Here is a 16,663-nt window from a genome sequence, read left to right on the forward strand (position 1 = left end):
CTCAGTTCCTCCACGGCGGGCACACCTTGCCCCTGGGACTTGCATGCAAAGAGTGGCGTCCAGGGTGGCTGAGGGCGGGACGCAAAGGGGCGGGATCCAGGGGGGCAGTCCCAGAGTGGGAAGAGACTCCCAAGGGCACGATGTCGCGGTCACTCTGGGGTGTTTGCCTTCCTAGTTGGGGGCTGGGAGGAGGAGGAAGATGTTTATAGATGGGCTCCGGTTTCTTCCCGCTTTAGGATCGCGTTCCAGGACCGTGTAGACAGCCCCCGAGGGCCAGAGGGCTACAGTTTGAGGCACCCGCGCAAGAAGGCGGCAGCCTAGCCGCTCTTAGGAATCCTGTTTGGTGTTGGTGGGTAGCGTGTGCCCGTCTTTTTCCCTTCTGGGGCTTTTCCCTTTACATTGGCAAAGAGGTGGGTGGGATTAGACTCAAGAAACTGATGAAAAATTCCTGCTGCTAGAGACGAACACCGATTCTGCGAGCACGTGGGAGGCCCCCGAGGCTCCGGCCCCCGCCCCCACAGGCGTGGTGCTCGCGCGTGGACCGCGGGCGGGGTCGCCAGGAGGGTGCGAGGCCGGATCCTGCGCCTGGGCAGGGGAGTGAAGGAGCCGCCTTCCCGCTCCAGCCTGGGTTCAAAGATTAGAAAAACAGGTGTTAGTTGCCATGCTAATTCACTCTCTTGGTAAACGCGGCTCAGACAGTTGTGTGCGGAGGACTTAGCGAGGGGTCTGTCACCACGTGGCCGTGCATTCACTTTGTTTATTAAAGGACACATACTAGATTCAACGACTATTGAGCTTCACTAGGTCGCTAGAACAGCCCTGCTGGCCCCCACCCCCAGGACGTCGTCTTTGGTGTGAAAATTTCCATACTCGTTTTGCCTGTCTTGCTTCTAAAGGCAAAAAACTACATGTCTTCCGCTCACAACGCGCCCTGCGTCCGGAGCCCGGCACTGCCTGACCCTCAGAGAGTCCCTGCGGTGGGCAAGGGTTTCAGACTGCAGAAAAGCATTAACACACCTGCCCGTTATTTGAAGTAGAGACAGGGTTTACAGTAACCGCTTACTTAACTGAAATCCTTTCTAGAACACAGTCGGAATAGAAAACTGCTTCTTACCCCTAAAGTGTCATTGCTTCGCCTGGCCGCTCCATTTTAGCCCTAAGAGCTGTCCAGGTTGGGGGCGGGGAATTGGGGAGAAAGAAGGATCTCACGTAAGATTCTTTCACTCTTTCCAGACACCTGCCCCTCCCCACCCACCTTGTAGCAGTTAACTTGATCTTATCTGGTCTTTCTGGAATCTTGTGTAGAAGGGAGCCACAATACCTCTCTATGTATTCTCACTCATCTCTTGATAAGAGTGCATTACTTGGTCCGAACCGCCCAGACCCAGGTCTCCAAGTGGCTACAGTCTCTGGGGAAAGGACTCTTTCTAGGTTAGAGCCCATTAGCTGGATTCCGGTTTTGAAATACCTACAAAATCTCTACGTTTAGTTCTTTTCAGAAAAAAAATTCTTTCTGTTCGGAACGCTCACCACCTCCTCCCGCCAGGTGTTTCCCAGATGTGTAAATACCCCTACAACGCTCCCGTGGTAGTTCTGCGAGCTTACTGCCATCGGGCGGCAAGGAGGTGACAGATGTATGTATTTCTGAACAAACACTCTTAAAGTTGTTCCAAATATCAGCAGGATAGCATACACCCCTCTTGAGAATACATGTTTTCTCGGAGGCAATTAGAGCCACAAACGAGAGGACGAGTGAAACACGACTGGTATTCTCACTGTCTTATATCGCTGAGGAAACAACTGCCCCCAAGTCCACCTCCAGGAGCAGAATCGTGGTCATCAGCAGCGACAAAACCAAGCAGGGAATCGCATCTGTAGGGAGTGATTCTCAAGCAGCAATAATTGTCTTCCAGGGCTACTGAACTTTTTCCCGTTGCTATCTGTTGTTTATCCTCATATGACAGAGAAGGCGATTCCAATTAGAGGTTCTCTTAAATATAACTTGTCAGCAATAGTACTTAACAAGCGTTTGTTTAAACGGCTCCTGTAACGGAATAGTGAATGCTGTAAATTCATTCATGCAGACTGTATCCTTTCTGTGAGGAATTATTCATGTTGGACTTTTGCTTCCTGAAACAAAACCCAACAAAAAGTCTTGGCTCGCGTTCAAGATAGTGGACTGTTGTGAGATATCTATCCCTGTATCAATGATTCTAACTCTATTTTGGTCTGAAATGTAACCCTTTTCCCCTTAGTGTCTCCTATCTGCTCCCTATCGGAAAAAAATCCATGACTGAGCTTTCTTTCTACCGTGAACAAATCAGCCCCCAAATTCGACCCATTTCGAAAAAGATGCACCTCTTTTAGGCTAACTTAAAGACGGATGGTTTCGGTGTCGCTGTGGTTGCAGAGAAACGCGAAAGAGAAAATATAACACAACGCCGGCCCCGCGCACTCTATGGGCCCCGCGACTTGCCGATGAGAAGGGCGTGGCCGCCAAGTCGGCCTTTGAGCGAACCCCGCCCTCAGCCCGGGCGCCTCCTACCCCGCCTGCAGCCTCGCCTGCCGGGCGCCCCAGCCCCCGTGCCCGACCTCGGTGGCCCCGGGGTCCCTGCCAGCCGCTTTGTGGCGCCCTCTGCACTGAGATGCCGGGCTCCCGGGTCTGAGTGTACAGCCACTCGACCCCCGGGAGCGCGGGGAGCGCGGATCCTGCACATGTCCCTCAGGGCCCTGGAGGCCAGGAGCAGCAGTGGCTGCCGGGCAGCGCAGACGCCGGGGCCCCCGGCTCTTAAGGAGCTCTGCGGCCACGCGGGTAGCAAGGCGGAGAGCCGGGAGCAGGGGCCCGCGGGAGTAGGCGCGGGGAGTGCTCAAGTCACTCGGCCCCGTCGGCCAGTGAGCGCCGCGCCCCGGGAAGCCCCTGACCAATAGGAAGCGAGGAGGTTTGTGAGTGGCATTAAGGGAGGGCGGGAGAGAAGGAGCCCGGGAGCGAAGTTGAAGCTAAACCCCGTAAGCCATAAAGAAGTTACAGGGGGGGCGTTTTCGGCTTCCAATTAGGAATAATACTGGCTTCGTAGCAACTACTGAGGAGGAGGATTCTAAAACCACCTCACCCGTCCCAAAGCCCGCACCCCCCTCCTTCTCCCATGCACCCCTCCCCCAATTCATAATCAAGGAAAGAAAAGAGAGCTGGGGCGCGCTCTGCTCCTCTCTGCCGGTGGGAAGCGGAGAGGCCTGAGGAGTTGCTTAGTTGGACGTAAGCATGAGTACAATTAAGAGGCGGGCGCCTCCGCACCCTTTGCCGTCAGCGGGGACTAAAGGTAGGTGAAGCGGAAGACACCCTGCGCCCTCCTAAGGGCGCCCGCAGCTCTACGGCGGAGGGGGAGAGGCCAGGGCCTCCCGCACCGCCGCCCCCCCCCCCCAAGTGCCTGCGAGGGGCTGTCGCGAATGTGCCACCTGTTAACCTGGCGCTGCTGTGCCCGGCGTGTTGCCGCCCCTGCTGTGCAAGGAGAGCGCTGGGTCACCTCCTCGGGAGTCCCGAGGGACTTGATGTGTAAGTGCCACTTTTTCAGGAATCCTTGAGACTTGAGACCCAAGGTAGAGAGCCAAGTTCCCAACCTGCCAAAGTCGGGGGGAATGAAAGGCTCCCGAGCGCGGTGGAGGAATTCTGATTTTCGGAAACCTGCTTTCCTAGGACGTGCGCCTGGCCTGGGCGGGGGCCTGGGGACCGGAGGCCGAGGGGCTCCTAAGGGTCTTCAAAAATCTGCGTTCCGTTGTTTGGGCAACTTCCCAGGGGGCTGGAGAATGTGTCTGGCAGGACTGAGAGAATGCGAGCATTATACGCAGAGGGCTCAGTCTCGCTGCTGATCTCTCCGTATCTTAACAAACACACACACAAACCAAAACACCGAGCCCGGCGAGGAAAGCTGAGGCGCGCTGAGGCCCTTTCCGGCCATTTTTTGGATTTCGGGCGAGCGCGTGAGTGATTGTGGAGCGGCAGATCTCTTACGCTCTGATGCTGTTGTCTTCACAGTGGCCTGAAAGAGCTGTCCGGCATTCCCGTTCTTCCCAAAGGGGCTCGGAGCCGCCTCAAAGGCCGCGGGACTGAGAGCAAACGTCGGGGATTATTATGTCGACTTTCCGAGGACCGGGGTTCGCAGCTCGGAACCGAAGAAAAGGCTGGCTCCTCGGGAGTCCCGTCGGCATTTGAAACCCAGGGACGCCTAGGATTGCCCAAATTGCCGAGGATCAGCAACTTTCCTCTACTGGCATCTCATATTTTTAAAGAAAATACTTTCTGTTCTCCACGTTGGTCTTTTACTACCAACAAAACACTGAAGCAGACTTCAGTCTCGTCATTCAAAGCGTGCTTTATATATGTTTGCCAAATATGATCTCTAATTAAAAGTTTATTTTTGGTTTTGGATGAATCTGTGGAACTTATGTTGTAAGAAGAAAGAGGGAACGAGACACGATGAAAGAGAAGTCCAAAAATGCTGCCCGGACTAGGAGGGAGAAGGAAAACAGTGAATTTTATGAACTGGCTAAATTACTGCCTTTGCCCTCGGCTATCACCTCGCAGCTGGACAAAGCATCCATAATCAGACTCACCACCAGCTACCTCAAAATGAGAGTAGTGTTCCCAGAAGGTAAGTGACTTGGCCCAGATGGAATTTCAAAGGCAGAAGGGGTACAGGATTTGCCAGACAGTGAATGAGCCTACATCACTGGGCAGAGAAGTACATTCATGCTTCCCTGCAAAGGGACGTTTAGCATGGCTGCTTAAGTAAGGACCCCTCTGGATTTAGAATTTCTGTTGCCTTTCCTGTAGCTCTTTCTACTTCTCCATTAATACTTTCTCTTCAGTCCATCAAATATGTCTGATTGGGAAGCAGCCCAACAGTGCTTTTGTCAACACTTAGATAGTGGGCTCAATATTGAAACTGCTGCTAATCTAAACATGACTTTCTCTTTTTTTATTCCTCTTGTTAGAATTGTATCTGGTAGAGAGCAGGAACACCTCCAAATTCTTGTATTTTTGCCATGTCTAGATTGCCCCATGTACATGGAGATAATAATCTAAGCCAGATAATATTTTCTATGTCAGTAATTCAGTAAATGGGGAGCAGGCATAGCCATGAACAAGTACGTCCTGAATTTACCCAGCCTCTTGATTGCTTATAGCTAATGTATTTTGAGTTTTTGAGATGTTCACAGATTCTGAAACTAACTCTGAGCCTTGGTGATTTGCAACTCTTGGCTTGGTATTTTCTGAGATGTAAGATTGAATTAAGATGGCTAGCCTATTTAGAAAATATCTTCTAGGTGTCAGGTTGGCAAACGGATACCTGGGGAAATTGTCTTATAGGGCCTAGAAGTTAGAATAGCTGAGCTATTGGCATGATTTAAAATGTGTATTTAGATTATCAAGATTTCCCTGTGTGAGGACAGAGTAGCCTTCATCGAACACTGTCTTATATAAAATCATTTACACTCACTAGGAGAAAGACTCTTTTCTGTTTCCCCATCCTTTCCTTTACCCATCTTCAAATAACATGAACGGTTTAAAAATATTTCAGATATGTCTTTGCTGGGAGAGGGGGATTTGGAAATGTAAAGAAGAGAATATTAAACAAACAAAACTCCAAGAGAAAGAACTCTGTTTACTTACAAACTAGAACTTCTTATTTGACCCTGAGAGGTTTATGTTATTGTTGATTTTAGATGTTTGGGGTTTGTTGTTTTCTTTTAAGGAAATAGGGGGAAGGAAATAGTCATTATCGGGCTTTGAGTTTCACTCTGCTTCATCTTGACTAAAAGTTATTACTGGAATCAAAATCTTGCAAAACATGACCCCAGGTTAGTCAGGGCACTAAAGGAAAACTTTCAAATTATAGTTCAGTTTTACCCCCAAAACTGTAAGTAGTGTTACAGTAATTTTGTCTTAAAGCAGTTCCTTGAACAATCTCATCTGACCCTGGAAACCACAAGAGGAGAGGCATCAAAACCTAAAGTACCCTAAAAATTAAAAAAAGAAAAAAAAAAAAAGAAAGAAAGAAATAGAAAAAAGAGGGGGAACTTATTTACTAAAAAACCGCATTTCCCATTCAAACTGTCCTGAGAATTGCTGGTGGGAAAATTACTATTATGCTACACTGCCTTCTGTTTAAAAAAGAGATCTCGTCTTCTTTATACTGTCAGCGCCTACTTTATAAAAATAAAGCTATTGCGAACTCCGCTGGCCGCTCTGTTCGTAACAGGATTATTAGCAGTGATTTGTCAGCCCCTGCGGTCTCAGTGGGCTCCCTTTCTGCGTGATTTCTAGCGGGTCTCGTCAATTATCGTTGCCGATGTCGCTCACTGTTTGATCAGAAGAAGCATATGGTGCTGCTTGTGAGGCTGCGAGTAATCGCGGAGGAAAAGAATAGCGGGTCGCCGTTCTGGGCGGGCACAGGGAGGGACAGAGAACCCGCGGAGTCACTGGGCCAGGGTCTCGTCTGTGCCGTGCAGACCCCGGGCCGGCCGTGGGGGGGGTGGGGGGCGGGGAGGGATTAGGGCTGTTTTGGTTTTGTTTTAAAGAGAGCTAGCTTTCTTGTTTAATTAAGGGCTAACTCCACAAATTATAAGTCGCCTGATAAATAAATAGGAGGAACAAAAAGTAAACTTTCTTAGCCAACTTATTATTTTTAAAAAGAGCGCCGGCAAAGATTCCCGCTGGAGTCTCCTTGGTGGCCAAACCCGTCCCCTGTGGCTACTTTAAAGGCGACTGTGCTTTCTGCAGCCCCACTCACCTTCCTTCCGAGCTCTGGGCCTGGGGCCCCTCCTTCCTCTCCCTTCTTCTGTGGATGAGTGTGAGTTTATGGGGAGGAGGGGATGGACGATGTGTGAACTCTGGACACATCATTTATTTCTCAAGCTACTGTTCAGCTCGTAACTCACCCGCAGCCTCCACCGGGTGAGTTAGACAGGGTCATCAGGACAGTTGGTCCTAGGGATGAGGTTTTAATTTTGAGGATAGATCAGCTTCAAAAGTCCAAAACTTAGACACAGCCCTTTAAAATATTAGAGAACAATAACAAAACAGCAGCTTTCAAAGGAATGGAATAATCACAAGCGCAGAACTAGGAGCAACCTGCAGAGGGTGCCAAGTTTGGGTTCACCTTCAGTCATAAAGGAGGACAAGGTTGGATCCAAGGCAGTGGGGGAAACTGAGCACTCTTTATAGGGGCAATCTTTTTTAGTGATGAGAAATGGAAAGAATTTGTTTGAAAGTTAATTTCGTTTTTATATCCATCTTGACACCATCCTGGCACATAGTATGTCTTCAATAAAATTTTAAGGGTGGGATGAAGGTGGCTACTTCATCATGTAATGTGGCCTTCTATCACATGTAACGTGGGTTTTGCAAGGTATATAATCTAAAATAATTCTAAATCTGGTGACATCTTACTTATAGCCATAACAATGCTGTAAAACAACACTGTTTTTGCTCATATTACATTTTATCTATAATACCCGGTAATGACAAAAGGTTTAACTCAACAAACAGAAATCCTTCTATACCTACATATTAAAAAATTTTTAAAATACAGCTAATTGCCTCCCTCCTCAGTTGCTGAATACAATCTGCCCCTCTCCCCGGGGTCTAGTAGATTCCTGGTCTTCGAGCAAACTTCAGCTTTTATTTATCTGAGTAGATAAAATTGAGCTGTTGAGGGGAAAATGAGAGAGAGAGAGAACAGACAAGTAGGATATGGGCACTTGCAATAATTAAGAATAAAGCATTAGATTGGAGATTTAATAATAACAAAACCCAAAACCCTGGGACAATTGCTGTGAAATCATTAAAACTGCATATCTCCCAAGTGGTAACATATTCTATTCTAAATAGACTTACAAAGGAAGAATTGAGGCATCTAGAAATATATGTCTTTAGTGTCATCCAAACCAGAAAGGCAGGATAAAAAACGAGATGCTGAGACTTTATTTGTGTACAAATAGAACAAACTCAACTAAAAATATGTATTTGTTATCCAGATATAATACAGTTTTGGCCGGGGGTGTAGTGGCTCACAGAATAGCCTTTGAAAAGATCAGATATTTTCAAATCTATAGCCATTCAGAAGCTTGGTAACATCACTACCATTTCATTGTCAAGATATCTTGGGAAAATAAAAATAATGACAGAATTGAAATTAGTAACTGTGCAGGAAAGAATCTCTACAAAGGCTGGAAGGACAGGATGATTAAACAAACCTATACAGACCCTTTCTATTATATTCACCTCAAGATTGAAATCCTTAATCACCTTCTATTTTTTGAGGCTGAGAACTGAAAGAGAAAAAGAGGCCCCATTTCCCACGTGGATGGGTGATTTAAGGCTGTTTTTCTTGCTGCTTGGGGAAATGATTGAGCATTAGGTTTCCATGTTTATTTTCTTACAGAAGTTTTTCTCATTTAAAAGCCTTTAAGCACAGTTTATGCTCCATGCTGGTTTTCTCTGTTTAATTCCAGTTTTGATGCTGACTTAAACTGTAGACTGCAGAACTAAACTCACGCAGAGTATTTGCAAGGCAGATTTATGTGCTAGAAACTGTAGATCAGATCAATGAAAAAAGAACTTTTTTTTTAAAAGGGAATTATCACTAATGAAAACAATAACAAAGAAACAACTGTAAAACCCGGGTATCATAAGCTATGGCAGCATGCTTTTAAGCTGGGTACAATCACACCCATCTGAAGCAAAAATCAGGTTAAATTTCCAGAGGACAAATCTGATTTCTAGGGAAGTTCTTTTTAAATTCTGGGGAAATCTTGGCAGCTTCGAGCTTTTGCAGACACAAAGGTAGACAGAGTTCGAGCCTATGGATTCTTGCCTCATTTCTCTGTCAGCTCAGAGAATCTGTCTCAAGAGAATGGAGTTTAGACCCAGCTAAAACCTTATGATTTTAGCTGTTCACCCATTGCCAGTCTCCGATCCATGGAATTAAAAGTTTTACATGATGGCGGGGAACCCTCAATTATTTAGTAATGGGCCTGCTAATCAGAAAACACTAAAACAGTGTCTAGGAATTAAGAAGCAAACTTTGTTCCTTAGATAGCCCCATCTGGTAGGCGGCTCCTGCGTGGAGTCACCCGACCTCGGTGGCTCGGACCAGACAGGGAACAGCGGCAGTGTCGAAGCCCCTGCCGCGCCTGCCGCGCCTGCCGCGCCTCCCGCACCGCCCGCAGCACGCATCCGGGAGGAGCATGCAGGCCAAGGCCGGTCGGCCAGTCCGCGCGGTGCGGCCCATTCTCTCCTGGCAGCGGCGGCCGGCGACCTGCCCGCCCACGCTCGGGTGGCCGCAGCTGAGGGTGCGCCGGCTCCAGGCATCCGCGCAATGTCTCCTCACTCCCCGCGCGGGCCAAGGTCTCTGCCCTCCCGGGTGCGAGGACGTCGTCGCCCGCCTGCCCTGAGCAGAGGCCAGGCGGGCGCGGTTGTGGGCCCGCCGTCCTCCGTGCCGCGCGGACCACTGCCAGGAGGACTCTTCTTCGTTTTAAACCGAGATCCAGCCCAAGGGGCCGTCCTGCTGCTGTCGAGTCCCGGCCGCCAAGAAGAACCCAAACGGGATACGCCCGCTCCTGCCTTCGGGGCAGGTGGCAACAGCCCGCCCGGCTACCCTCGAAGGTCCGGAGTCTTGGGGCGACATCGCTTGACGCTCCTGGCCCCCACGCAAGCACTATTTTCAACCCCTCGTGCATTTTCGTCCCATGGTTTATTTTGGACCTGGCCGAACCCCGCCTGACCCCATTTCCCGCAGTTCGTGTTCTCTCGCTGCGGGCTCGGATGCCAACAGCCAGCCTGGTCAGCAGGCTTGGCCCGGCCCCGGAAGCGAGGTTGGAGCACGACTAGGGCGCCGAGAGTCAGCGTTGTGACCATCGATCTCCACCCCAGATTTGCACTAACATTAACGGATCCCCTGGGCGCGGCTAGGGGTCTCAGAGGCGGCGTGGGGGCAGGGCACACACGCACTGTGGGGGCCAGGCTGCTGCGCGGGACCAAGTCCGGCCCCGGACGGCCACCGACGCCCTCGGAAGATCGGCCACACCCGCCAGGTGGCGGAGAAGGCGGCGCCCGAGTGCGGGAGGCGGGGGTGGGTGCGCCTTGGTGCGTGAAGCCGCCTTCTGTCCAGTGACCGCTGCAGGCGCTCGGTCTTGGCTAAGCGCGCTGGATCTCCGTCCCTCTCTTCCCCAGAGAGCCTAGCCGCTGGGGCTTCCGGAGCCCTAATACGAAGGCAGCTAGGTGGTTGGGCTGGGGAAAGATTTAGACAGTGGGTTCTCAGCGAGGTCGCGCAGGCCCTGTGGAAAAACCAGGAGGCTGAGACAAGTTCCCCCGGGACCCGATGGTGGGAGAGGGGTCTCGGAGGGCTTTCCCCGCCTCAGTCACCAAGTTGTGGTCGGGTTATGGGACAGCTACCCCAGCAACCCCACATTGCCTAAAAGGCGTATTGTGATCCAGCCAGGAGATGAAGGTGCCCGAAAACCGACTATAAGGAGGACACCTTTCTATTGAGATATAGTGATTATTTATTAAAGGAAGAGGGGGAAAAAACCCCAGTAGAACAAGCTGTCCTCCTCCTCCTCTTCCTGTCTGAGTGAAGGAGGTGATGACGCCGAGTCTGTAATCTATATTTTGTCAAGGGTATGAAATTCATTCCGAAGGAAAAACTCGATCAATTTATTTTTGCTGCTTGCAATAACACAGCTGGATGATGCTTTGAGCTCACGCTAGACTGGGGCTCATCATTCATTCGCCAAGAACGGGCCTAAATTGTGCCTGTGGGATTAGGTCAATTTTAGTGGATCTACTTCGCCTCATTTGGTTACTAATTGGTTTCTTGTTTTATAAATCGAAATCTCATTTTCAGGAAATTACAAAACCCGTGCAGTCAGTCCATTGAGGTAATCCTTGGGTCAGGGGGTATTTAAATGGAAATGGCTCAATCGCGCACGGAGGGTAAAGCAACAGTGAAACTTCGCCCGGGGTTTCTCATGAAATGTGAGCTAGCCCTTAGATCCATAATTGATACATCCCTTCTAATACTACTTATGTAAATATGATAAACCAGACCTTAAGGGAAGGGGGGAGGGGAGAAGCAAAATTTATCTGCTAAGGTTAATGTGGCATATCTTGGAAATCTTCCAAAATAGATTATGTTTTCCTTTGTTTTCGGCCACTTTAGCTGGGGAAAATCCTTTTGTCTAAAACCCGATTTAGTTATCGCCTCCCTCACAGAGCTCCTTTTCTCCTTTGCAAAACCCCGTTCCCTCGGCCTCACCGAATTACAAGAGAATCTTTAGATCTTGTTCCCACTGTAATCCTGCCCCAAAGGGAGCTGGTTTCCTCCTCATTTTAAGCAGACAATCAAAGGATTTGCGAATTTTCTGCGGTAGGTCAAGTGCAGAAACGAAATCTCAGCTTACCCCCCTCGCTAACTGCAATTGGGTGCGGGAGCGCGTCACCGCAGGCAGAAGGTGAGGGGGTCCAGGGAAGGGGTCTCTGACCCACTCCAGGGTTTTCGGGAGGTGGAACGCGTGACCGGGGCTTCAGAGGTGTCCTGGGCAGGCTGAAGGGCGAGCTCGGCCCTGGTATTAGGTCAGGAAAGCCCGGCAGGTAGACGAGGGCAGCCAGTCCCTTATAAAACATTAACCCAGACGTAACCGTGTGACGGAGATTTCAACCGGGAACATAAGAGAAGGCAGTGCTCCATGAGAGCAAAAGGTTCCTTAAAAAGTGTGGGGGTGGGGTACGGGACAGGGCGAGGGAGGCCCCTGTTAACCTGCGCCCGGCCCAGCTGTTTATTAACCTGCCGAGAAGTCTTATTTTCCCTTCGTAGGCGCATACTAATGAGGCTGCAACCCGAGACCACAACCAGCCGAGGCTGGCGCCGAGAGTTCGGAAACAGTACTTAACCTCGAGTCGAGTTTAGGGGACTTTCAGATAATTCGAGTTGGGAGGCGGCTCTTAGGCATCTCCAGATGCTTTGGAGGACCTTCGTAATTTTAGAATAAAGACGTTTGTTGACTCCAAGCGCAGGCCTTGCATCCTTCAGGGAGCTGCGGAAGACTCGATTCCAGACGCGACGCGGCCTCGGCCAGCTCCCTGCACCCCTGAACGCCCGGCCTCTCGACCCCGGGAAGCTTTGGGCTTTCAGGCTTCGGCTGGGCCCGCGGCATCCGAGTGCCAGCGCCACCCGCGTCCCCGGCTCTCCCACCAGGATCCTTTCCCCTTCCCCCTGTGCGGCCTCCCCGACTAACCCCTCTCGCTACTTCCTCTGGGTGGGTATGTGTGGTCGGGGATGAAAACATAAACAGATCCCGCCAGCAACCTAGGAGGATGGCTTGACTGAGACGGGAGGAACGAAGGGAAGGTGGCAAGGCGAAGGGGTGTGTACAGGCGGCCGTGTCGGAGGCCTCCCGAAGGATCCTGGAGGACCGCAGGGATCAGGGCAGTGGTGTCACTCTGGGGAGGGAAACTGGGGCTGGCTAAAGAATCAGGAGGGGTTGCCGAGACGGGAGGGAGGGAGAGGAGTCCGGACGAGGGCGGGGGGGGGGGGTCACTGTTTGCAGAGCGGTGGGGAAATCGTTAGATTTATTTAGATGTGCAAACACCCAGGAAGACCCGATCCGAGCTTAAGAGGCGCTCACGTTTACTCGTTACCAGGGTTTTGAACGCTTGCTTAAGAAGCAGCTCCTGGCCAACACATTTTAAGAGTCCAACTCCATGTTTTATTCAGAAAGATCCGCCCCCACCCCCATATTACAATGCAAGTGTTTGTCATTGGGTATTTCATAGTGATTTGTCCCGTAATGCAGTGAATCAGTAAATCACCCTCCTTTTTTTATTATGTTAAACCTTGTTTAATGGTGTAAGCATAAAAGAGTTTAACTACCTAGTTAAATTAATTTCAGCAGCAACACTGTTAAAAGATATTATTACCCATAAGTAGTATAACCTTGGTCTCCGCCAGTTTCTTCTGCCTTATTTTTCATTTTCTCTCGGCAAAAATGTACTATAGCACATTCCGTATTAATTTTAAAAAATCAGCCACGGGTATCCTGGGGGGTGGGGTGGGTTTTAGGCATCACCAGAGAAATGATTTGTGGCAAAGCCTGGAAAGATCTTAACGTGGTAACATCAAGGAGAGGAAGGGGCAGTCTTTGTTAATAGATGATACCCGGATAGCAGAGAAACTAAATAATTCTGTATGTCAAAAAGAGAACGAAAATATTAGTAAGACGGTGTTAGCGCCTGAAAGCAAGTGATTTGCACAAAAGCCCTTGGAAGGTTCTTTTTTGATGGGAGGAGGGCAGTGAGGTTAGGATGTGTGAGGAGGAGAGGAAAGGCAGAGGAAGGATTGCGTAGTGATGTTGGTGCTGGGAGTCATCCTCAAGTAAACAGATTTTCCAAAAGGGGATTAAAGTCAGAGGTCGAGGCGAGGAAAATGGCTGGAGAACCCCGCAGCCAATCAGAAAGCCCTCCAGGTATGAGCTGGACTCGGCCTGCTGTTTCAGGTGGCTCTGGGCCGACAGCGGCATTAGCTGCTTGTGTGGACACCCTCGGCCTCGTGATAAGGATGACGATGAAACTTGGGGTGAGAAGTAGTGTCCTTCTCCCTTCTAAGCACACTGGTGAACCTACGCAAAAGTTGCCGCTGTCGTGTGGTGTCGGGGCCCCACTGGGCAAAGGCTGAGCCCAAACTCGGCTACTTGGGGTCCTGCCAGGGAGGCGCTCAGCCAGGGCGCTGCCCTTCGGAGAAGCCGAGCCCGTCCAGCAGAGGAAGAGGGAGTCTGACCTTTGCTCAAACCTTTAGAAGCTGAGAGGGCGTGGCCGACATTAATCCGCACCCGACTCGCTGTCCAGGTGGGGAGGGAGCCGGGATGGTATCTGTCGTGTGCGCAAGCTTGCGTGTGTGACACAACCGCGAAACTAGTCTCAAACTGCCAGCCGGCTCGGAGTGTGTCTTTTAAGGATGTCTCTGTGTCTCCACAGGGCTCGGCGAGGCGTGGGGCCACTCGAGTAGGACCAGCCCCTTGGACAACGTTGGCCGCGAACTGGGTTCGCATCTGCTCCAGGTACTGACGCGGGCCTCGCGGCGGCGCATGTGCTTCAAGGACCCGGGTGCCGGCCGGAGCCAGGCTTCTAGTTCCCCAGAAAATAGGATCCGGTCCGATGGCGGCCATCTCGCAGTCCCTATAACTCCTTATAAAGTTAAAATGTTTAGCTCTTAACCTCGATAGATGCGGACGGTGCCTCGCGAAGCAGAGAGGGTGATAAGGTGACAACTGGCCCATTGGGTTTGGAAGGGAGCCTGGCAAGTCCCCAATCATGACGGCTAAACCGAGGGAGGGGGCGCCATCTGACACCACTCGGCAGAGGGAACCGGAGCTCCCCGGGCCAAGTTGCCGAGGCCAGGCTGCAAAACAATCCGAAATGCAGGATTTATCCAGGAAATAACGGGAATCTGGTAGAAATGCTCGTCAATGCTTTAAGCCTGCACATTCCGGATCCAGCTGCGTCTGCTGCGTCTGCAACTCGTTTCATCTCTTCCCTGTAGTTCCCGGCTCCCTCTCTCTCTCCACACGCCCTCACCCCAGGCGCCCCCAGGCCGTGCACAGACCCTGGCATACACACATACACCTCCCCAGGTAATGAGTTCATCCAGTGTGCAGGCGCCCATCACCGCGTTGTTTGCAGTGTACACCGTTTTAAATTGCCCGTTGCCCGCTTAAGTCGCCTGGCAAATATTTAAAATAGTAAGACTCCCGATGGCATTTTTAGGCTTGACTCTTATATCCCACCCTGCACCCCCTTATTCTTATTATTCAAGTCCACCTGGACTTCTCACGTGGGAGCCTGGAGCCTGAGCAGCATGGCATTGGGGAATCTGAGACGATTCCCGGTCCTGGGCCAGGCATGAGCAGTATCTCAGGGCAGTGGTGCCGAGGCCTTTCCTGTCCCATCACTACCCCATCCCTCCCTCAATCCCAGAGGCTAAAGTCTCATAGAGCAAAGAAAGGCCCTGTGTGAGCAGGTCTGGCCTCCACACATCTAAACTTAACTAGAAACCTGCTGTCTCTCACTTTTCTCAGGGACACCCTGCAATAGTTGTCTCTCAGCTACTGAACCCCTCCCAAATTTTTCCACATTGCCAGCTAACTTCTGTAACCAATAAAAACAAGGGAACAAAACCCAAGCAATCCCTCACCTTTTCTAGTTTTTGCCCAATCTTTCCCCTCATCTTCATCCCAAACTTATCACAGGACACAACTAGCCTCTGTTTCCATCACTTACCCTGCTCCCCTCACTCCCACACCCCTGCAGTCTGGCATCTCTCCCAGGTGCTCTGCACACGCTCCATTCTATTTTGATATCTAGCATAAGATGCCCATCTCTTATCCCACCTGACCTCGTTCACTCCACAAATATAGCAGGCCCCACTGTGTGCCAGGCAGAAGGAAGCCCTGCCTCCATGGAGTTGACATGCTAAGGAAAGCAGCCTTGCAAACCCACTGAGGTTTGACAGGGCTGCTGCATAGTATAACAGGTGGTGTAGGTGCCAAGGAGAACAATAAGAAGAACAAGGAGCAGGGCTGTGTTTGAGTGATGCCATTTTAAATGGGGATGGTTGCAGAGGAACTCACTGGGCAGGTGACATTCAGTAAAAGACCTGATGGAGGTGACATTGCTTACCTGACATCCTGCCTCTCCCTCAGTCTCTAAAGTAGCACACCTTCCTGTATTCTTCTCCCTCTCTGCTTGCTCCTCTGGATTTCCCACCACTGTCTGGCTGTATGTGCTGGCATTTCCCCAAGGTTCCAGCTCTGTTTCTCCTCTCACAGCTTCAAGGCCCCCTGGGTTGTCTCAGTCAACACCACCACCTCAACTCCTTTCCCCACATTTGCATGACCCTCTCCCCTCACCCCCCACCTGCTGGTTTCTTGTCTAGACACCCCTCCTGAGCTCCAGACCTTTATTTCCTCCTGCCAACTGTATGCATCCAGATGGAAGTCTGCATATACCTGAAGTTTAGCATATGGAAGAAAAGAATTCACTATCTCCCTCCTCCAGACTCCACTCATGCAAAAATTTACTGTGCCTCCCTAAATTTTCAATGATCTTGAAGTCAGTCTCAGCTTCTCTTCCTGCCACCATAAATTCACAATAGCTAGAACCATCTTTGACTTAGGCTCTCCCCCTACCTCGTCCTCCTTGTGACCACTCAATTTCAGGCTTGCCCATCTCTGAGCTCCTCATCTCAACTCTTCCTTCCTATATGTCACTGTCCACATTCTGCCAGAAAAAAATATATCTCAGCATGCTCTTCCCTTGCTTAGATACCTCTGTTAGAGCCCTGATGCCTGCAGGAGCATCTCTGAATTCCTCAGACTGACATCTCAAACTCTCCAAAAATCCAGCACTGGTGTACTTCCTCTCTGGTACACCAAACTCATCATGCCTGAATACACCACATCCACTCTCCCCTAGTCCCTGCTTTCACTGTGTCATTTCTTCTGCCTAGGGTGCCTTTCCTCCCTTCTCCCATTCAAGCTTCCTCTTCAAGGCTCTAATCAAACAGCTCTTCTAAAGCCTCTCTGATTCTCCTCCAGGCCTCTAGCCACTCAG

General features: G+C 50.5%; 1 protein-coding gene across 3 annotated transcripts in view; it reads left to right on the top strand.

Moving 5' to 3' along the window:
• The first annotated feature begins 2,535 nt into the window (after positions 1–2,535).
• SIM1 (SIM bHLH transcription factor 1) overlaps positions 2,536–16,663 on the top strand; it is a 68,752-nt gene continuing 54,624 nt past the window's right edge. The window contains exons 1-3 of one of the 3 annotated variants that reach the window (XM_010965157.3): positions 2,536–3,317; positions 4,031–4,646; positions 14,030–14,112. In XM_010965157.3, coding sequence (XP_010963459.1) covers positions 4,472–4,646; positions 14,030–14,112 — 258 coding nt within the window. In that variant the 5' untranslated portion in view covers positions 2,536–3,317; positions 4,031–4,471. The other 2 variants (XM_045524799.2, XM_045524805.2) reach the window with 2 other exon arrangements.

This window comes from Camelus bactrianus, chromosome 8 (genome assembly GCF_048773025.1).
Source record: "Camelus bactrianus isolate YW-2024 breed Bactrian camel chromosome 8, ASM4877302v1, whole genome shotgun sequence".
NCBI classification, from domain to species: Eukaryota; Metazoa; Chordata; class Mammalia; order Artiodactyla; family Camelidae; genus Camelus; species Camelus bactrianus.